Source organism: Miniopterus natalensis, chromosome 1 (assembly GCF_054644295.1).
Source record: "Miniopterus natalensis isolate mMinNat1 chromosome 1, mMinNat1.hap1, whole genome shotgun sequence".
NCBI classification, from domain to species: Eukaryota; Metazoa; Chordata; class Mammalia; order Chiroptera; family Miniopteridae; genus Miniopterus; species Miniopterus natalensis.
The window spans coordinates 88,073,862-88,095,948 of NC_142081.1; the positions used below are offsets into that span (position 1 = coordinate 88,073,862).

General features: G+C 36.4%; 1 protein-coding gene and 1 pseudogene across 3 annotated transcripts in view; one reads left to right on the forward strand and one right to left on the reverse strand.

The window, feature by feature from the left end:
- The window catches only part of EPC1 (enhancer of polycomb 1), a 97,990-nt gene that overhangs the window by 14,384 nt on the left and 61,519 nt on the right, over nt 1–22,087 (reverse strand). For all 3 annotated transcript variants that reach the window (XM_016196312.2, XM_016196310.2, XM_016196311.2), the window contains exons 3-9: nt 4,254–4,399; nt 3,624–3,830; nt 3,113–3,261; nt 1,688–1,847; nt 501–677; nt 327–416; nt 97–245 (exon numbers count right to left, since the gene is read on the reverse strand). In XM_016196312.2, the coding sequence (XP_016051798.1) occupies nt 97–245; nt 327–416; nt 501–677; nt 1,688–1,847; nt 3,113–3,261; nt 3,624–3,830; nt 4,254–4,399 (1,078 nt within the window). The remainder of the gene's footprint in view (nt 1–96; nt 246–326; nt 417–500; nt 678–1,687; nt 1,848–3,112; nt 3,262–3,623; nt 3,831–4,253; nt 4,400–22,087) is intronic.
- LOC148094257 (small ribosomal subunit protein eS24 pseudogene) lies at nt 20,624–21,084 on the forward strand (annotated as a pseudogene).

The window sequence follows — 22,087 nt, forward strand, 5'->3', positions numbered from 1 at the left end:
GAAACAAATGAACTACCCTAAATAGCACTTTAAATTTTAAATTCGATTATCCTCTGTCTAAAATATCTCTATGCTTAGGATACAGAAATACCTTACCTTCCACCGCGACCAACCCGTCTTCGTGCAAATCCAATACACCTTTGCGGTACGGTAAGGGTAGTTAAGCAGTATCTATATCGCACATCCCCTAATCCTCCGTCCTTAGGACTAGTCCAAGGCCAGTTGCCAGTTCGGTCTAAGTGAGGCTTAAAAAAAAAAAACTACGTTATTTTACTTGGTCAGTTAAAGGTAAACATATTGTTATTTAAAAAGAGCCTGAAACTTACAGCATAGTACTGACAGCCTGCTTTCCTACGGAAAGCAAATGGACCATCGGGATCATTCTCTTCCTCAGCTTCCGAAGAACCAGACAAAACCTTTAAATAAAATGCAATGAGTCACTGCATGTGACTTCCTCCTACATTACTCCTCTACATTCATAGAAAAATTCTTATGTTTACCTGGGAGAGAGGTTCTTCATCTGAGCTGGGGAAATCATACTGATTTAAATCTTTAGCATTAAAGACTGGCTGTGCAGCGGGACTCGTCTGTTGAGGAGGAGCAGCAGCAGACGATGGTAAGACTTTGGGCTTCTTTTCGTATTTACGTTTAGGTCGGATAAGATCGGCTTTATCTTGCTGCAATAAAGTCATGAGTTAATCAAACACTAGGAAACCATTTTCGACAAACCCGCAGTTTTGGGAAGTTTTTAAAAGTTTACTACTGTAATGAAGGCATTCATAGTCATAGGAAATACAAGACTCTTATGTTTTGTCATCTTATACTGTAAAGTCTTGGAGTTTGGTTGGTCTCTGTGAAAACATGAATATGCTCCTAAACATCATCGATAAAGTATTCTGTTACATTTAAAGGACAGGAAAAAAATTCTCCAGCTCTGAAACCCTTAACTGCAATTAGTATTTACTGCCGGCTCCTGTTTCTTTTTCTTAATTTCCTATAAAAATACTAGGAGGGAATTTTTAAAAAGGGTATCTAGTCTTTATTCTAAAAAATTAACAAATCAATATGGAGAAAATAATAATGAAAAATTTTACATATACAGATAGCAGACTTCAGATTACTGTTAACAGTGGAAAATAAAGCCATAATGCTGAGGTGTTAGGAAAGTAAAGAGTAGTAAAGATTTACTACTAGCTAAACAATGAAGTCATTCTGGAGTGAATTTTGAGCAGTATTAGAGGACAATGACATGAAATCTTTAAACAGGAGAAACATGAGGATAAAATACACAGGCAGAGTGACTGATCTGATGAACAAAGGGCATGTTAGAAGTATGTATGGCAGGGATGGCAGAGGTAGGAGAGGTATGAATTTGATGTGTAGGGAAAAGGAAATGATTAAAAGCAAAAATGGTATTTGTTGGGAAGAAAAAGATCATGGCAAATATCTGGTTATGTAAATATGCTAAATATTGGTCAAGTTTTATGCAGTTTATGGCATGGTTTCTTGGGAAATGTTAATCACAAAGTTAATTATTATTTACAACTCTACTGTTACAGGCCAGTCTTGAATCAAAAGCTGGCTTTGCAGCATATTTCATGGGAGGATATACTTTTCTTTTTCACTGATTCTAATGATAAAATATCACTCCATTATCAGCTACTATAATCAGAAAACTTTATATCACCTTATTAACTTTAAACTCCTTCACATCCACTGCTTCCTGATGTTTAAATTGACCGCTATTAGTAATAGGGATGATGGGGATGGCGTAAGTAGGTTTCAATGGCTGTCTCTGTGCCATAACCTCAGACATAATCTCTCCATTGTAGTCACCCAAATTATACCTGGAATTATAAAAACGAAAGTTTAAAAAGTTAGTTCTTTAAGTACTTACCCTTCTATTAATAGCTGAGATGTAATTATAAACAATGATTAGACTTGGTAAAATTAGTTAAACTTTGATTAATTTGCTGAATGCTCATTAAAATGAAAGATTATGTAATTCCTTCTGTTTCTTCCTTTTACTTTCTGGCTTATAGCTTTATATTAGCACCATAAATAGAAGACTGTGGCTAAAAAAACAAAGGCTCAAAAAATTTTTTTTAAGTTTTATTTATTGATTTGAGAGAGAGACAGGAAGAGGGAGAGAGAGGGAGTAGGAAAGTGGGGGAGAGAGAAAGAGAAAGAAAGGGAGGGAAGGAAACACCAATTTTGTTCTCCTTATTTATGCATTCATTCATTGGTTGATTCTTGTATGTGCCCTAACTAGGGATCGAATCTGAAACCCTGTCCTATAGGGATGATGCTGCCACCAACTGAGCCACCAAACCAGGGCACAAAGGTACAAATATTAACTTAGCAGTTTTGGTGAAAGATTTGGTCGAGATGTTGAAGTTAATAACTAAAATGGTGCTGAGGAAGTTTCTACTAATTTCAATTGCCTGTGCTATTAAACTAATTTTTCTGAACTGAATCACAAGAAATTCAACAGTGGTTTTCTTTGGGGATAGGGACCAGGAAATAGGGGAGCAAGGCTTCAAGTTTTCACTGTGTACCTTGCTGAATGGTTATTTGAGTGTTAAAATTATGGGCCTTCTCCCTCACTCTTATGTTTTCTTTTTTAAAAATCAGTACCATCTAGTAAATAAAATAAATACTTTAGGCCGGCCAGCAAGGCTCGATTCCCAATCCCCAACCTCTGGTGGGGCGTATGCAGGAGGCTGCCGATCAATGACTCTCTCTCATCGTTGATGTTTCTACCTCTCTCTCGCTCTCTCTGAAATCAATAAAAACATATAAAAAAATAAAAATAAAAACTTCAAATTGAAGTTATAGCCATGCACACACTACATAAGGACAAACAAATATGTAAGATTTCAAAATGGAAATACCTGGCACACTTTAATTTTACTGAACACAATCACTTTTAAAGAAAATAAAGAGAGGAACACATGTAAAATTATACAAAGTATATCATACCACACATTTAAATAGTCTTTATTATTAAAAAAAACACATTTCTGGACTTACAGGTAATTTTTAGGAGATAACTCAGTATACAAAATGCTTATAGTACCATACTTCCTAATGCTATTAAAATATACTTTACCTCTTTTCCATAATTTCCAGTGTTAAGTGCAATAACTCCCTTTTACTCTTTTCTCTTCTTTTTATCATCTCTAGAATAGTAACAGCCCGACTTAGATCTCGACGCAGCTTAAGCATTTTTTCATAAGAGGCTTCATCATTTTTGCGATTCTGAAAATATAAAAGTCCTTGTTTAATGTCAATAAGCATTTCTAGCTAGTGGCATTCTGAACACAGCTACTCATATATATAAGAATATATATATTTGAAGGGTTAGAAGAGAATTTTAAAATACTAAATGAGGGCAGATCACCAGGAAATCAATTTTGTATATGATTTTGAACAGATGAATATCAAAATATACCAACAGCTCCATAATGAATCTTAAGGCCAAATTATTTTAAATATTTTCATTATATTGTATAGAAAGTCTACTTAAACAAAAATTAAAACATAGCCTCCTGATACTGAGATATTCATAACTATAGTTTTCTTACATTAAAAAACTTACAAAATGTCTCAAATTCACTTACTTTTCTAGTTTGCATTTTTTCGGTACGTCTTCTAAAAGCCACGTAAGGATCATTTGTGCTGGAACCATCTCGCTTCTCTTGTTTTACTGATGGGATAAGAGATGGCCCTCGACAGTTTTTTCTCTTTTTAATCCAGTATTCATAAACCTCTCTAATTAATTCGTCGTCTTCTTTTAGCAGTAATTTGGCTTCCTGCAGACTGACTGGCTAAATATAAAATTATTATGTCATTTTCATATAGTACACATATATAAGGTTCAAAGATACGTCTAAATTTAAATGACAACAATCAAAATAACAACAGCATTTACAATAGCAAACACATGGAGTACCTTACATACACTAGTCACTAAGCTAGACACTTTATATACATTATTTTATTTAATTTTCACAACAATTCTATGATAGTTATCATCTCTATTTTACAGATGGGAAAACTGAGGCACAGAGAAATTTAAACATACTGCTCAAGACTATACAGGTTATTGTGGGCAGAGACAGGGTATGACTTCATGCTTACTAATTCCAGAGCCTGTTCCCTTACCTCTCTCCAACATTATACTCTTTCCATATAAGTGTAGATATTTATATAAATACACATAAACACACATATATACAATGAAGTTGTACCTGCTGACCACTGCCTTTCTCTAGACGGTCAATCATCTCCTCAAATTGCAATGGGCAGATGTCCATTTTCTTTTTCAGTTTATTCACGAATACTTCATCTTCAGAATCCAAATCATAGTCAGGCTGTTCAGCATCCAAACTAAAAGCTGACAGAAGAAATCATAACCATCATTTAGTATGTGACGCCATTTGACAAACCTTCTCACAAATGTTTGGGTAAAAACAAGACATAGACTTTCTAAAGAAATAAAGAAGATTTTTGAATTTTGTTTTCAGACACACAATCTAAGCTTGTAGATATGTTTCCCACATTTAAAGTTTAAGAAATAGAGATTATCTTTACTATTAGTATAGATGTCATAAAAGACAATGGATGTGACTCCACTCCCAAAAGCAAATAAATTAGAAGTCCATTATTAAAACCATAAAGAGATTATTAATGCATATGAAAGTTTTTAGTTCAAAAACTGACAAAATATCAGCAATTTCACATGGTTTGATATAACATAAAAAGATCTTAAGTCCTATCTTATAAATTATTTAACTTCTTTACAAAAAGCGTAGGGTGCAGTATTTAAAGCTAAAGTGTTAGAAGTCACTGCCAACAATAGTAATAACTATCACTTAGTGAATGCATTCCTGGCAAAGGAGGTTTATTCCCTCATGAGACTCACTGTCATGGTGATAGAAATGTGAGGTGTTACTTGTATTTGCCAAGATTTGAAAAAAAGAGGCATAAACCACCACTCTATATTATCAAATGTCATTTAATTACTTATGAAAATGAGGTGAGGTTGACCATAATATAACTAAAATTAAATTAAGTAGCTTGATATCACAATTTGTCTTACATCTTTCCCTTGCCTAATTCCTCCTACTAATTTCCCATCACCTTAGAATCCAAATCCATACAATTACATGAGCCCCACCTCCCTTTTTAAATATGTTATTATTGATGTCAGAGAGAGGAAGGGAGAGGGAGAGAGAGATAGAAACATCAGTAATGAGAGAGAATCACTGATTGGCTGCCCCCCTGCATGCTCCCTACTGGGGATCAAGCCTGCAAACTGGGCATTCGCCTGGACCGGGAATCAAAACCTTACCTCCTGGTTCATGGGTCAATGCTCACACACTGAGCCATGCCGGCCAGGCCACAAGAGGTCCTTTTTGATCTACTTGTCCAGTCTCACCAGTATTTTATGACCTAGCAATATCAAATTTCGTATCTCACACAGCAAGTTATTTCGAGTCTTCAGGCTTTTACATTAGCTATTTTCTGCCTGCTCACCTAGCAAATGACTATTCTTCTCAAAACTCAACCTGATATCAACTCCTATAAAGTGTAGCATAGGAAATATAGTCAATAATACAGAGTGGAGCAAAAGTAGGTTTACAGTTTTCAGTATGTGAAACATATAGTGTTTATTCTTTTCTTTTTTTTAAAATATATCTTTATTGATTTCAGAGAGAGGAAAGGAGAGGGAGAGAGGTAGAAACATCAATGATGAGAGAGTCATTGATTAAGCCCGCAACCCAGGCATGTGCCCTGACCGGGAATCGAACCCTGATAGCCTGGATCCTAGGTCGACGCTCAACTGCTCAGCCATGCCTGGCCGGGCTAGTGTTTATTCTTGTATTACCTATTATTTATTGTATTATTACCCTACAAACAACTGCAAACGTACTTTTACCACCCCCTGTATTGTAATAACTAATAACTATCTATGTATGGTGTGAGGTGGGTACTAGACCTATCAAGGGAATTGCTTTGTAACTTGTATAAGTATCTAATCACTATGCTGCACATCTGAAACTAATATAAAATAAATATTGAATGTCAATTATAATAAAAAATAAATAACTGAATATATCATACCATTGTGTTTCATTTTTTATTTTGGTCTATATCACACTTCTATGACATTCCTAATTACAGTAAATAAATATTAAGACTCATAAAAATCTCTGTATGTTAACATCTTTGCACCCATGTTTGTTTCAACTACAGGCCCTCTAACGATGTTCCATGATCTAATTCTGTTTGTTACTGCTATGGAAATCGAGTTTTTGGAGATCTCGAAGTGAATTAAAAACACTTGTTTCTCTTGTCCCTAACCAAGATAATCTATATTTCTGTTATTCAATAGGGTAACCACTAGCCATGTGTGATTAATTGAATTTCAAGTAATTAAATTAAAAATTCAGCCCAGCCGGGCTTGATTCAGCTGTTGAACATTGACTTAGGATCCAGAAGATCGAGGTTCGATCCCTGGTTGGGGCACATGCCAGGGATGCGGGCTCGATCCGTGGTGAGGGGCATGCAGGAGGCAGCCGATCAATGACAACTCTCTCATCACTGATGTTTCTATCTCTCTCCCTCTCCCTTCCTCTCTCTGAAATCAATAAAGATATATTAAAAAAAACAAAACAAAAACTCAGTACCTCAGCCCGGCTGGGCATGGCTCAGTGGTTAAGCATCAACCTAGTATCCAGGAGATCATGGTTTGTTTCCCAGTCAGGAAGCATGCCCAGGTTGCGGGTTCAATCCCCAGACCGGGGCATGCAGGAGGCAGCCGATCAGTGACTCTCTCATCATTGATGTTTCTATCTCTCTCTCTACCTCTCCCTTCGTCTCTCTGAAACCAATAAAGATATATATATAAAAAAAAAAAAAATTCAGTACCTCAGTTACATTAGCCACATTTCAAGCCACAAACGCAACATATGGCTAGTGCTGTACCAGATGGCAAAGACTACAGAATGTTCCCATCATCATTAAAAGTTCTATTAGAGTGGTGATCTAGATAATCCAGAAAACCAAATTGATAGGGACCATCTAGCAATGTTCTGCCTTTGTAAGGGCATATTTTATATATTTTTAGGGTCTCATTTATACACTACTACTGCATCCTCCACTATAAAATTTGTTTCCCCTTAGATCAAACACATTTATAAAGCTTAATTATTCATAGAGAAACAGGCTCATCTAACATCAACTTACTTTTGCATTACCAAAGTACATCTGATATACTTCTGGCATACATTATACCATCAATGACAAGTCATGTCCAACATATCAGGAAATGGAATCAAGACTGGAAAGGACAATTCCTATCCAAGGGATCTCAGTGTGTTTCCCACTGAAATTAACAAGTATCTGAGAGTCAGAGTGCTCTTGCCTCTGCAAGAAGCTATTCTTTTAGTTGGTACAAATATATCTAAGATCTTAAAATATAAAGAGAGCCCATTCTTGTTCAGATATAAAATATTAAAACCTTAGAGAAAAGCTAACATGAAAAAATTCACTTTAGGATTTCATTTGACCAAAATAAACTCATAGACAATGATCTAAGTATAATTTAGCTTCAGCCAAAACTGCAATTCTGACAGCTCAACCACAGCTAACAGATGTAATATATTTATTATGGTCCTAGAAATAGGAGTGTCTTCTAATTTTCTGGGCCATGTTATTGAGTGTGTTCAAAGTAGAAAACAGGGTGTAAAGAGAATCAGGCCAATGGGTTGCTTCTTCTAATTAAGTTCTGCCAATTAAAATGAGACCTAGCTAGCCAATAATTGTTAAATAATGGGAACCATACTGTAGAAGCTGACTCCTTTAAAAATATTTGATAGGGACAAACACAGATACGTGTATGGTTAAACAAAATACAATATAATATACAGATGGACAAAATACTATTGAAAACAAATCTAAGCAAAAAGAACACAATACATATAAACTGAATAATTATTTTAAATAGACTGGTACAAACCATGGTACTTACCCTCAGACTTAAGAGTCCAGTGATAGAGATGAAACGTATACGAATGTCTGTGTAACAAATGCCATATTGTGGCTTGGACTAAGTGTGTACAGGTGGTTATGTCCATAACTCCAAATAGTATTTTTAAAACATAAAAAGCAAATAGTGAAATAATATTTGGGCCCATGGAATGCACAAATGTGGGTTACAAACAATATAATTCCTGATTGAAAGGAAGGCACACTATTCAAGGTTGAGGAGAAATTTCTCAGATCAGGAATGGTAAATAGGTTTCAACTCAGTACTAACTCTCAATGATTAGTTAATATGTACTTGCAAAACTCCTGGAGTAAGTACGTTCTGAGCAGCAGAAAGTATTGTCATAATAGTGATATTTACTTTGAGGTGGTAGGTATTTGATATTTTTTGCCTTAGACTGAAGAAGACAAAACTATCAATGGACAACCAGACCAGGAAATTCTTTCAACATCTCCCCTCCCCCCCCAAATATATCGTTATTGATTTCAGAAAGAGGGGATGGGGGAGGGGGAGAGAGAGAAACATCAATGATAGAGTCATTGACTGGCTGCCCCCCTGCATGCCCCACAGAGAGAGAGAGAGAGAGAGAAAGAGAAAGAAACATCAATGATGAGAGATTCATTGACAGGCTGCCTCCTGCATGCCCCTCAGTGGGGATCAAGCCCACAATCCTGGCATGTGCCCTGACCAGGAATTAAACTGTGCAATCTCCTGGATCAGGTTGACGCTCAACCACTGAGCCATTTCAGCCAGGTTTTCAACTTCTTTATAGTATTTATAAGCGATTAGAGCTTGGAGTTACGTCTAGAATGTTCTTGGGAACAGTAAGTGGAGAATCCCACATTTGAAAGTTCTAAAATCCCAGAAATGAAAATTTTTGTAGACAAAGTTCTGTGGTTCATGCTACAGAGTTTATCTGTCAGAAAGTGGTAGCCGAAGAGTAATGGGAGAAGAATGTATGTTGTAGTGGGATGTGGAGGCAGTCAAAGGGAAGGAGAAAGTATGTAATCTTTGAGAATGAGGGCATAAAGACAGGATACATCTATTCTGAGAGGCAATAAAAATAAGCTCTACATGTATCTATTTTAAAAAATATATTTTTATTTATAAGTTTAAATTTGTAAAAGATGCAAAATAAAAATGGTACAAGAACACCTGCAAATCTTACCCAAATTCACCCAGTGTTAAAATTTTATTGTTTTATCATTTGTGTGTGCATGTATGCTCTCTCTCTCCACACATACACTTATTTATTCATTTTTAATGTTTTTATTGATTTCAGAGAGAGGAAGGGAGAGGGAGAGTTAGAAACATCAACAATGAGAGAGAATAATCAATTCATTGCCCCCTGCACACCCTCCTACTGGGGATCGAGCCTGCAAACAGGAATCTAACTATGAACTCCTGGTTCCTGGGTCGACGCTCAACCACTGAGCAATACTGGCTAGGCAAACACTTTTTTTTTTTTTTTTTAGCCATCAAAGAGTATTATACGCTGCTCTTTCTGCTAAATACTTCAGAGTATATTTCCTAAGAATGGAGAGATTCCGTTATATAATCACAGTCATCAACTTCATAAATTTACACTCATACAATTTTACCTCTTGCCTATATTCCAATTTGTCAACTAGTCCAATAATTTATAAAATTTTCTCCCTCCAGCATAGAACCAGTCTAGGATTAGGTATTATCTTCACTGTTGTCTCTTTAGCCAACTTAAATCTGGAACATTTCCACAGCCTTTGTCTTTTTAAAAAATTTTAATTTTCAATTACAGTTGACATTCAATATTATTTTATTTTTTTAAATTAAATTTATTGGGGTGACAATGGTTAATATGAACATATAGGTTTCAGGTGTGAGTTTCTGTATTATAAGATCTGCATATTGCTTTGTGTGCACACCACCCAAAGTCTTATCTTCTCCCATCACCATATATTAAGACCCCAGAGATCGTGCTTTGATCTGTTTCTCCCTTTAGATGTGTGTTTTGGTGCTCCCAGGTTGGGTGCATATATATTAAGAAGTGTTATGTTTTCTTGATGTAGCGTCCCCTTTATTATTATAAAGTGTCCATCTTTGTCTCCTGCTATCTTTGTTGTCTTGAAATCAATTTTGTCAGATATAAGTATGGCTACACCTGCTTTTCGGTGGATATTATTTGCTTGGAGAATCATTTTCCACCCTTTTACTTTGAATCTACCTTTGTCTTTGCAGCTTAGATGTCTCTCTTGTAGGCAGCATATAGTTGGGTTTTGTTTTCTGATCCACTCTGCTACTCTGTGCCTCTTTATTGGTGAATTTAGACCATTTACATTTAGAGTAATTACTGATGTATGAGGATTTCCTCTAGCCATTTTATTTTATCTTTAGTTTTCTGGTAGCTCTGTGCCTCCATTGGTTCTTTTCCTTTCTACTTCTATCTGTAGTTTTGGTTTGGTGGTGTTTCATACTTCTTTCCTCTGTGTCCTCTTTTTTTAAGCTATGTGTCCTGGATTGGGGATTTTTGTGTGTGGTTACCATTAGGTTTATAAAAAATAAAGTTGCATATATACAATAGTTGTTTTTTTTCCTTTCAAGTGCATCTGCTGTTCATCCTTCTTTGCTGGTTCAGACCCTTACCCCCTCAACTTTTACGTTTTTGTTGTCACAAATTATCCCTGTTTACGCTGTAAAGTTTTTGGCGATCTTACTCGTAGTGTTGTGACCTTATGTTCTTTGTTGCAGGTAGAATAACTCCCTTGAATATTTTCTGCAATAGAGGTTTTCTGTTTATAAAATCTCCCGGCTTCTGTATGTCTAGGAATGTCTTTATTTCTCCTTCATATTTAAAAGACAATTTTTCTGGATATATTATTTGTGGCTGGTAATTTCTCTTTCAGATGTTTGAATATTTGGTTTACTCTCTTCTGGCTTGTAGAGTTTCTGCCGAGAAGTCAGATGAAATTCTGATGGGTTTTCCTTTGTAGGTCACTTCTTTTCCCTGGCTGCTTGGAGAATTTTTCTTTGTTATTAATTTTTGACAGTTTTAAAGTAATGTGCCTTGGAGAGGGGGACTCATTGAGGTAATAAGGTATTCTGTTTGCTTCTTGGATTGGATGATCTAGTTCTTTCCATAGGTTTAGGAAGTTTTCATCCACTTTTTGTTGGAATAGATTCTGTTCCCTTTTCCCTCTCTTCTTCTTCCGTCATGCCTATTATTCTAAAATTGCTTTTTTTGATGGAGTCAGATAATTCTTGTAGAGCTCTTTCATTTTTCTTTATGTTCAGGTCTCTCTCTTCTGCCCTCTGTGTCATTTCGAGATTCCTATCTTCAATATCACTATTTTTTCCCAACATCTGGTTGACTCTATTTTTTATGCTCAGTAGCTCATTCCTAATCTCCACAATTGCATGCTTCATTTCCAGGATTTCTGACTGGTTCTTTTTTGAAGTTTCTGTCTCTTTGGTAAAGTACTCATTTTGTTCACTGATGTGTTTTCTGAGTGCACTGCCTTTCCTGTCTGTATTTTCTCATATCTCACTGTGTATTTTCAGAACTACAATCTTGAAATCTCTGTCATTTATATCACATATTTCCATGTGTTCCAACTTGCTTTCTGAGGATTTTTCATTTTCTTTCTGATCATCCTCATTACCATGCTTGTTCATGGTAGTTGCTCCTCTCCATTTTCTAGGCATAAATGCCCCTTATATAGCAGCATTCTCTGAAGAGGTCTTTCTACTATATTCCAGTAGATGGCGCTGAATTGCAAGATTTTTTTACCTCTGTGACCTCCCAGACTTGCTATCCACAGCTTCCTTAACACAGTACAGCTGTGATGCTTGGGGGTGGGGTTTTACACTTATTGCATTGACAACTCTTGGGTCTCCCTGGATCTCCCAGCCCCAAGCACCAAACCCAGGGTTCAGGCACAGAGGGAAACAGCGGTTCCACCGGAAGCTCTTGGTTTACAGATAAAATGTTCCTCGACCTGACACCAAGGGCAATGGGAAATGAGTTTTGGGAGTCCAAGGGGTGGCAGGGCTCTGTGGTTCCATTTCTTTGCCAGAAACAACCCTGCCTGATAGCGGACAGTCCCACAGCAGAACCCTGCACTCTGTCAGGCATTTGCTTGCTCAGTCACTGTTCTCTCTGCTTGCCCTGCTGGCCTGGCCCCCGCAGCTCTGTTCCTCCCAGACAGCTGAAGGAAACACCCGCTTGCCAGCTTCTTCCCCTCTCCCAGCCTTGCCTTGAGCTCCTGGCTTCAGGGCTGCATCTAATGGCTATCTGAGATTTCCTCCCTTCTTGTCTTGCCACCTACTCCCGGTTGCCCACCTTTAGATGTTTCAATGCCTGGGTTTCTCAGGCATGGCTCTGTGTTGAGTAGGGAAATCTTTGTTGAATTATACCTGGTTAATCTGCTGAAATGTCAGGGAAAGATTTCAAGGGTATCTCTCACGCCGCCATTGCTCTGATGTAACCTCAATATTATTTTACCGTCAGGTGTACAACATAGTAGTTAGACAATTATATAAGTTACAATGATCACCCCCCAAAAGTCTACCCACCTGGTATCAGACATAGATAGTTATTACAATATCATTGACTATATTCCCTATATTCCACTTTACATCCATCCTTTGTCTTTTAAGACATTGATGTGTGTGTGTGTGTGTGTGTTATAATTACACTGCTTTTTAGAGAAACTGAAAGGGGGAGAGAGAGGAGACATTGATATTTTTTGAAGAAAACATACCTCTTCCCAGGATATTATTTTATTATTATTTATTTTCACCACATTTCTCACTTTGATTTTTCCCCATTGTGATTACATTATGCCTTGTTGGCTGGCATACTGCATAGTCAAGTTTTTCAGTCTTCCTCAGGAGAAGACATCTAGAGGCACACAATGTTCATCTGTTTCTTGTGAGTGATAATAATTTTGATCATCAGTTAAGAAACTACCTTGATTATGCTGCTGTATTTTTTCCATTCTTGTAACTAATAAGCAGTTTGAGGGTTAATGACTAGGCAAATATCCTGTGCCTCATCAAAATTTCCTCATATACTGGGCACACATTGATGATTCTTGTGTGATCCAATCTTTTTTTCTTTTTAAATTATTTTTTTAAATTTATACTTATTGTTGAAATTATTACAAATGTTCCCCTTTTTCACCCATTGATCTCCTCTCCCTTCACTCTTCCCCCTAGACCTTCACCATGCTATTGTCTGCGTCTATGAGTTATGCATATATGCATATAAGGTCTTAGGTTAATCTCCACTCACCCATCTAACCACCCCTGCCTTCCCTCTGAGATTGTTCAGTCTGTTCCATGCCTCTGTGTCTCTGGATCTATTTTGTTCATTGGTTTATTTTGTTCATTAGCTACCACATATGAGTAAGATCACGTGATACTTGTCTTTCTCTGGCTGGCTTATTTCAATTAGCACAATACTGTACAGGTCCCACGACGCTGTCTCATAGGGTAAGGAATTCTTCTTCTTCTTCTTTTTTTTACATCTGCATAGTATTACATAGTGAAAATGTCCAAGAAGATGCTTGATATGATTTCAGTCTTCTTGAACTTGTAGAGACTTGTTTCGTGTCCTAACATGTGGTCTATCTTTGAAATGGCCCACACACACTTGATGAGAAAGCATATTCTGGAGCTTTGGGGTGAAATGTTGTATTAATGTCAATTAAATCCATCTGGTCTAGTGTGTCATCTAGAATCACTGTTTTCTTGATTTTTTTATCTGGAAGATAGATCCTGTAAAGTCAGTGGGGTGTTAAAGACCCCTACTATGACTGACTGTATTACTGTTGATATCTCCTTCAAAGTCTTCCAGAAGTTTAAAAAATTTTTTTCAGCCTGTGTGAATCTTTTGTTCTGAGGTGGGACTCTTGTACTCAGCATATATTTGGGTATGTTTTCTTATCCATTCAGCTACCCTATATCTATTGAGTGGAACATTTAATCCATTTACATTTAAGGTTCTTACTGATAGGTAGTTATCTATTGCCATTTTATTTCTTTATGCCTGTATTTCTCATTCTCTCTATTTCAATTTATTACAGCAGTCCCTCTAACATTTCCTACAATGCTAGCTGGTGGTGATAAATTCCTTTAGTTTTTTTTCTCTCCCCTGGGAAGATCTTTATTTCACTATCTGTTTTCAATGACAGACTTGCTGGATAGAGTATTCTTGGTTTCAGACCCTTGCTTTTCATGACCTTGAATACTTCCCTTCTGTCTTGTAGTTTCTGATGAGAAATCAGCTGACAGCTTTATGGGAGCTCCTTTGTAGGTAACAGATTGTTTTTCTCTTCCTGCCTTTAAGATTCTCTCTTTGTCTTGAATTTTTGGCATTTTAATTACGATGCATCTGGGCGCGGGCCTCTTTGGGTTCTTCTTGCTTGGGACTCTGTGCCTCCTGAACTTGTGTGACTTTTTCCTTCACCAGGTTAGGGAAGTTTTCTTCCATTATTTCTTCAAGCAGATTCTCTAACCCTTGATAACTTTCTAGATCTTCTGGTACAACTACAATGTGAATATTGTTACATTTCATGTTTTCCAATAGCTCCCTTAAACCGTCCTCCTGTTTTTTAATTGTTTTTTCTTTTTGGTTCTCTGATTGATTTTTTCCACCCTGTCTTCTAAATTTGGTGATCTGATCCTCAGCTTCCCCTAATCTGCTCTTTATTCCTTCCAATGTTTGCTTGTTTTTTTTATCTGTACTATGTCATTCTTAATTTCCTTCATAGTTTCCATTTCTTTTCTCATGCTGTTGAGCATCCTTATGACCAGTACTCTGAACTCTGTATCTGAACTCTATATCTGATAGATTGATTATCCCCATTTCACTTAGCTCTCTTTCTGGAGAATTCTTTTGTTATTTCATTCGGGGCTTGTTTTTTGGCCTCCCCATTTTGGCTGTCTGTTTGGATTGGTTTCTATGTATTAGATAGATCTGCTAGGACTCCCAGTCTTTTGGATGATCTCTGGTGCAGGCCAATGTCAGATGCTGCTTGTGACTGGACTTGAGTACCGTGTTTGAAGCTCTCTGCCACATTCAGCTTGTTGTTCCCTGTGCTGGGGCTGGGAGCTGGGTGTGTTTAGACAAGACCAAGATGTGCACCAAGGTATGCTTTTCCAAGCCCTGGGTCCAGAAGCAAATCAGGCAAAGACACAAAGCACCCAGAGGCTGATTGTTATTCAGTCTCTTAAGGTGCCTCAGGCTGTAGAAATTCCACAGGGTGGGGCAATTGCTTTCCTGCCAGGCAAAAGCTGCTTGGATGGTAAATGTCTGCCTGAGAAAGATGTCCTCTGCAGTTTGGGGAAATGACTCAGCACAGGAATCCAAATGGCTGTCCTCTGAACTCTATCCCCCAACCAGCATACCTCGATTCTCCTCACACAGCTCTGGTTCACTCTGCCCTCTCTTTGTCAGAGCCTAAGGCGAGTGGCTGCACACAAAATTCTGTGCGTTAGACCTTTAAGAGTGTGTCTGCGTTTCCAACTGTCTTTTCCTGGCAGAAAGAAAATCCTGCTGCTTTTCATAGCTAGATGCTGTGTGGGCACCTTTCTCCGTTCTGGTGCTCTGGGCTGGGAAGCCCAGCTTGAGATTTAGACCCCAGAGTTCTTAGTAGGAACCCCCCACAGGTGAGATATCCCTCTGGAACTTAAGCAGCTGCTTGCCAGCCCTCTCTCTCTTCTCTGCATTTCCTACCAGTCTCTTTTGTCTTTGGTTATGAGGGTGCTCTCCAGTTAGTCTACTGTTGCAGTTGATTATTTAGGATACTTTTTCTGTATTTCAGTTGTAATTCCAGTTTGGTCCTGGAAGAGTGTCAGTATAGCTTCCACTCAGTCTGCCACCATCTTGGAATCTCTTGTGTGATTTCATCTTGATCATGTTAATTGCGAAAATAATTTCCCACTCCAGAACTCTCTTCACGTGTACCATTCGGCCACTGGCATTGCACAGTAAAAGCATGAGACATACTCTTACTCTTATCCATCACTTGTCTATTTATCATCACTTTGGCATCATGAATTCCTACTTTTTCAAAGGTTTGTAATTCATTATTACACTTAAAAATTTCCCGTTAAATTGTCCCAAAATTAGGTAGTGGAAACTCCTGTGTCCTTCTGAGTGCTTAATTTCTTGCATGACATGATGTTCCAGGTTCATCTTTTACTACCCTGCCCCAGCCCTGAAATCAGCCACTCTCCACAGATTCTCGGTTCCATTAACTAGGGAATGGATTAAAGAATAGGTGCTAGGTATGCTCACTGCTACTGAATATTTTTGCTTCTTGGCCCTTCCAGTGTACAGAACTAGAAATGCATATATCTATATCTATCCACACATATATATATATACCTATACAAATATACATATCAAAACCTTTTAAAAAGTGTTTGCTTTGAGGGTTAACAGAAGAGCTTTGAAACCCAAGTGCATGGGGAATAGGGAGGGCAAACTGTTCTAGTCTTCTGGTCAGAACTTTTTTGTCCTTTCTTACATTATTAATAGGAAAGGAAAAGTCCTATTTATATAATGATTTTTATATGGGTTTCTTCCTTCAAAGCTCTGACTAAGATAAGAGAGAGTAAATTATTATCTCTTTCCTAAGCCAGGTGAAGACAAGAATAGAATTGAGATTTTCCAAACTAAAAAGTTACGAAATATTAACAGATAACATGTAATGAATACATTCAAAAAATGTTTGGTTAAAATAAACGTTTTTTAAACTGCAGGACTCCCAGAGTCTATAAAGAGAGTAATACTCTCATACGCATTATGCCTCTGGGGGTGGGGCGGGAATACAATATGCAATAATTCTAACATGTTTAATCACTGAGTTTTACGGCATACTAATTATCATCTTGAATACTCCTAGGAACAGTGTGTGTAACTTTTAAGAGCTTTATGTAACAGAAATGAGGGGAACTGAAATGAACCAGTCCATATATATAATCTGAGGCAATTTACTAGACCACCTAGCAGTAAAGATGCAGTATCAACTTTGCAGAAACTTATACTATTATTAGCTTTTTATTATTTAGTATATTAAAAGCCAATAGACATGATCACCATGTCTATCACCAACAGACATGGGGATAGCCAGACGGAAAGCAGAGTTGGGAGAGGTAGAAGTGAACAGATGGAGAATAAATGGGGACAGAGAGAAACTGGACTTTGGGTGGTGAACGCACAATGCAGTATGCAGATGATGTTTTGTTGGGCTGTACACTTGAGACCTGTATGGTTTTCTTAACCAATGTCAATAAAATTCAATAAATAAAAAAGTCAATACCAACTTATTAAAGAATTGACATCAACTTTACACAATCTCTTCCTGAAAATGGAATAAGAATTTGCTCAATAAAATGTTAGCAAATCCTACCCAACAATGTATGAAAAAAAACAACAACAAAACACCACAGCCAACTGGGATTTATTCTAGGTATATAAGGCTGGTTCAACATTTGAAAATCAACCATTTGTACGCTATGGTATCAATAGGCTAAAGAAGAAAAATCACATGATCCTATCAATTGATGAAGAAAAATGCATTTGACAAAACTCTTTCATGACAGAAACTCCCAGCACACTAGGAATAGAGGGGAACTTTCTCAATCTCATAAAAAGCAACTACAAAAAATACTATAGGCAACATTATACTTAATTGTAGATGAAACACTAAAAATTGTTTCCCTCTAAGATCAGGAACAAGCAAGGATGTCTACTCTCACCACTTTTATTTTAACATGGTGCTAAAGTTCTAGCCACTATAATAGGCAAAAAATGGAAAGAAAAGAAAAAAAGATATGCAGATTAGAAAAAATAAAACTGTCTCTATTTGCAGACTACAACATGATCTTCTACACAGAAAATCTGAATCTGAAAGAAGCTGCAAGCATTTCCTAGGACTAATATGTAATTTTAGTTAAGACCACACAGGACATAAGCTCAACACGTAATTAAACTGTATTTCTATATAGTGAAATGAACAAATGCAAACCAAAATTAAAAATGCAATACCACTTTTAATTGCTTCAGAGAAAATAAAACACTTGGGTATAAATCTAAAAACATCATGTACAGGGTTTGTGTTATGAAAATTATAATGTGTCAATGAAAGAAATCAAAGAAAATCTAAATAGCAAGAGACTCATACTATGGCCATGAACTAGAAAATTTAACACAAGATCAATTCCTCCTAAAATGATCTATATGTTTAATATAACTCCTATCAAAATCTCATCAAGTTTCTTTGTAGATAACGAAAAATAAAGGAGGAATCACTCTCGCTGATGTTAAGGGTTATTATATAGCTGCAGCAACAAAGACAGAAGTACTGTCCAACAAAGACAGAAGTACTGTCTTGGGATAGACACAATAGAGGTCGACAGAACAGAATACAGAACCCAAAAATACACACAAATCAATATGCCTAATTAATTTTTGTCCAAGAACCAAAAGCAATTCAATGGAGGAGGGAAACTGGATATCCAGAGGCAAAAAACAAAAACAAAAAACTACTTTGACCTAAACCTCACATTCAAAACTGATCATACACTTAAATATAAAATGTAAAACTTCTAGAACAGGACATAGGAAAAAAACTTTGGGACCCAGAACAAGGGAAAGAGGAGTTAAAAACAAAATCATGATTTATCTGTAAGAGGAAAACTGATAAAACTAGACTCATCAAAATTAAAAACTTCTGCCCCGTAAAAGACCCTGTTAACATAAGATAAATTACACACTAGGAGAAAATATTTCAAATCACATATATGACAAAGACTTTCTGTCTAAAGTATATTACCAAAACAAAATCCTCAAAACTCAACATCAAAACAAACCAATTAGAAAATGGGCAAAAGACATGCACAATCATTTCACCAAAGATGGCAAATAAATACAAAATGAGATGTTTAACATATTAAGCATTCAGATAAATGAGATATCACTGTATACCTATTAGGCTAAAATAAAAAGTAATAATCCCAAATGCTAGCAAGGATACAGGAGAAACTGGATCACACAAACATTGTTGATGATAATGTAAAGTGGTACAGTAGTCTGGAAAATAGTGCAGAAGTTCTTGTGCAACTAAAAATGGGTGACCCAGCAACTACACTCATAGGTATTTATCCCAGAAAAATAAAAAACATATTCACACAAAAACTTGTACATGTATGGTTCATAGCAGCTTTATCTGTAATAGTATAAAACTAGATACCCAAATATCTTTCAATGGGTGAGTGGTTATAAACAAACTGTGGTACATATATATTATGGAATACTTCTCAGCAGTAAGAAGAAATGAACTACTGATATATGAAAAACTTGGATGAACCTCAGGATATCATGCTAAGTGAAAAACGCTAATCTCAAAAAAATACAAAGTACATGATTCCATTTATGTCACATGAACTAACATAATCATAGAGATGGAGAACAGATTAGTGGTTGCCAGACTAGGGATGGGTTTGGCTATAAAGGAGTAACAAGGTGAGTCTTGTGGTGATGGTATAATTGAGTATTTTGATTATGGTGGTGATTATACATATTCTGTGAATCTATAATTATTCAAAACAAAACATTAAAAGAAACTCAAAGGCAGCTAACACTAATTTAGTTGACTTTCTTTCCAAAGACAACATACTTCAAATTTGTACTGATTAAAATTTTTCTTTCCAAACAAGCTATAATTATGCTGCCATTTTATTACTATTTGATTACAATGTCAGCTAAGTCAATTCTTTTCTAAATATAGTACCTTTTGACTTTTCTAACCAGAATTTAATTCACTCATTACCAGTAAAATGTGTTTCGTGGATTTTAGTCATCAATAAGCAGTCTATTTGTAAAACATGCAAATTTTTTTCCTGACAATGTAAATTGATTAATATAATTTTATCTTACTCAATCCTGCTTTAACCTAAAAGCATGCAATTGTAAGATAATATAGCCTGTGGCTGTGGAATACAATGTGGCTCTAGTAAATATATACAGGAAGATCAGATTTACAACTTTCACATGGACATGACTTTTCCAGAGAACTTACTTTTAGGTTCTAATATTGATCAAATTTGTTCAGAATGTCTGTGTCTTATATGTAATTAAATGTGAGTGGACAAGAAAATCACATGACACTTATTTGGTTCACTTCAAAGTAACTTTTAAATGAAGTTATTTTTTCTAAAGGAAATCAATAAGGTTACGTGCAAATAAGAGGTAAAGATGAAAAAATATCACAAGTTAAAAATATCAGATGTCTCCTACCACTATGTGAGGACACAAACAAGTCTGTGGTCTGGAAGACAGCCCTCACCTGACCATGCTGGCACCTGATACCGGACTTGCAGCCTTCAGAACTATCTCTGAGGGAATAACTAGGGCCTGACAAGTTACAAGACTTTGAGAAACAAAAGGCACTCTGGACTCAAGAACAGATACGGGAATATATAGTCACTCTGGCTATGATAGTTTCACTAGTTCAACATAATGAAATAGACATGAGACAGCTCTTTTCCTCCCTGGTTACTTGAAGATGGGCTGCCATCATGAACAACTTAATAACTATCCATACCAGGAAGTTCATGACCAACAAACTACTTCAGCGGAAACAAATGGTCATCGATGTCCTTCACCCTGGGAAGGCAACAGTACTTAAACCAAAAGTATGGGAAAAACCAGCCAAAATGTACAAGGCAACAATAGATGTCATCTTCATATTTGGATTCAAGAATCCATTTTGGTGGTGGCAAGACAACTGGCTTTGCATGATTTATGACTCCTTGGATTATGCAAAGAAAAATGAACACAAACACAGACTTGCAAGACATGGCCGTTAGAAAAGAAGACCTCAAGAAAACAGCAAAAGGAACACAAGAACAGAATGCAGAAAGTCAGGGGGACTGCAAAGGTCAATGTTGGTGCTGTAAAAAGGAGTAAAGATTCTTCAGTGACTTTATCTATGATTATGCACATTTTTCATGAGAGGATTAATAAACTAAAAACTTAAAAAAAAAAAAAATCAAATGCCAATATAGTACTGGTAAGAACCAATATGGCCACTATGTTTACCTTTGGTTTTTACATTTAAGAAATAGTAAATGTTTAAAACCCAGGACAAAAACTAGATCATACAGAGAAAAAGTTAAACGAGTTAGAAAAGTAATTAATGAGTTAAAAACTAGTAAAAAGTAGTTTCTTTATGCCCTTAGAAAAAACAATAAAAGCAAAATAGACTTATACTATCCTGAAAAAAGTTTAGAAAGGCCCCTGGAAAAACCTCTTGCTATAAAAGTCAACAAAACCACCATGAAACCTGCCACAATTTTTTTTTTTTGAAAGGACACACATTGTATAATTCTTTTTATTTATTTATTCTTAATCCTCACCTGAGGATATTTTTTCCATTGCTTTTTCAGAGAGTGGAAAGGGGAGAGAATGAGAGAAAAAGAAACACTGATGTGAGAGAGACACATCAATTGGTCACCTCCCACTCCCGCCCCTACCAGGGTGAGCCTGCAACCGAAGTACGTGCCCTTTGCTGGAATCAAACTGAGGACTCTCTGGTCGGAGGGCTGACACTCTAACCACTGAACCAAACCACCTAGGGTGAATGCTGTTGCAATTTTACCTTAATAACTTATCAACCATGTTTCAAGTTGTCAACTACTTGGGGAATGAGAGAATGAAATATACAGTACTTATTCCCTTACAAGCTCTCAGCTATTCAGCATCATCTGTGATAATTATCAAAAGATTGTTTCTAATGTAGAACTTATCACTATCAAGTGAAATAAGTTAACAATTAGAACACTAAATTTTAAAAAATTAGTAGAGATACAGATCAAGGACTAGCAAACATGGCCCCGGGCCAATATTGGGCTGCCACCTTTTTTTGTCAATAAAGTTATACGGAAACACAGCCATGTCCATTCGTTTACATATTATCTATTGCTGATTTTGCCTTACAACAGCATAGCGGAATACTTGTGACAAATGACAAAAATGACTCA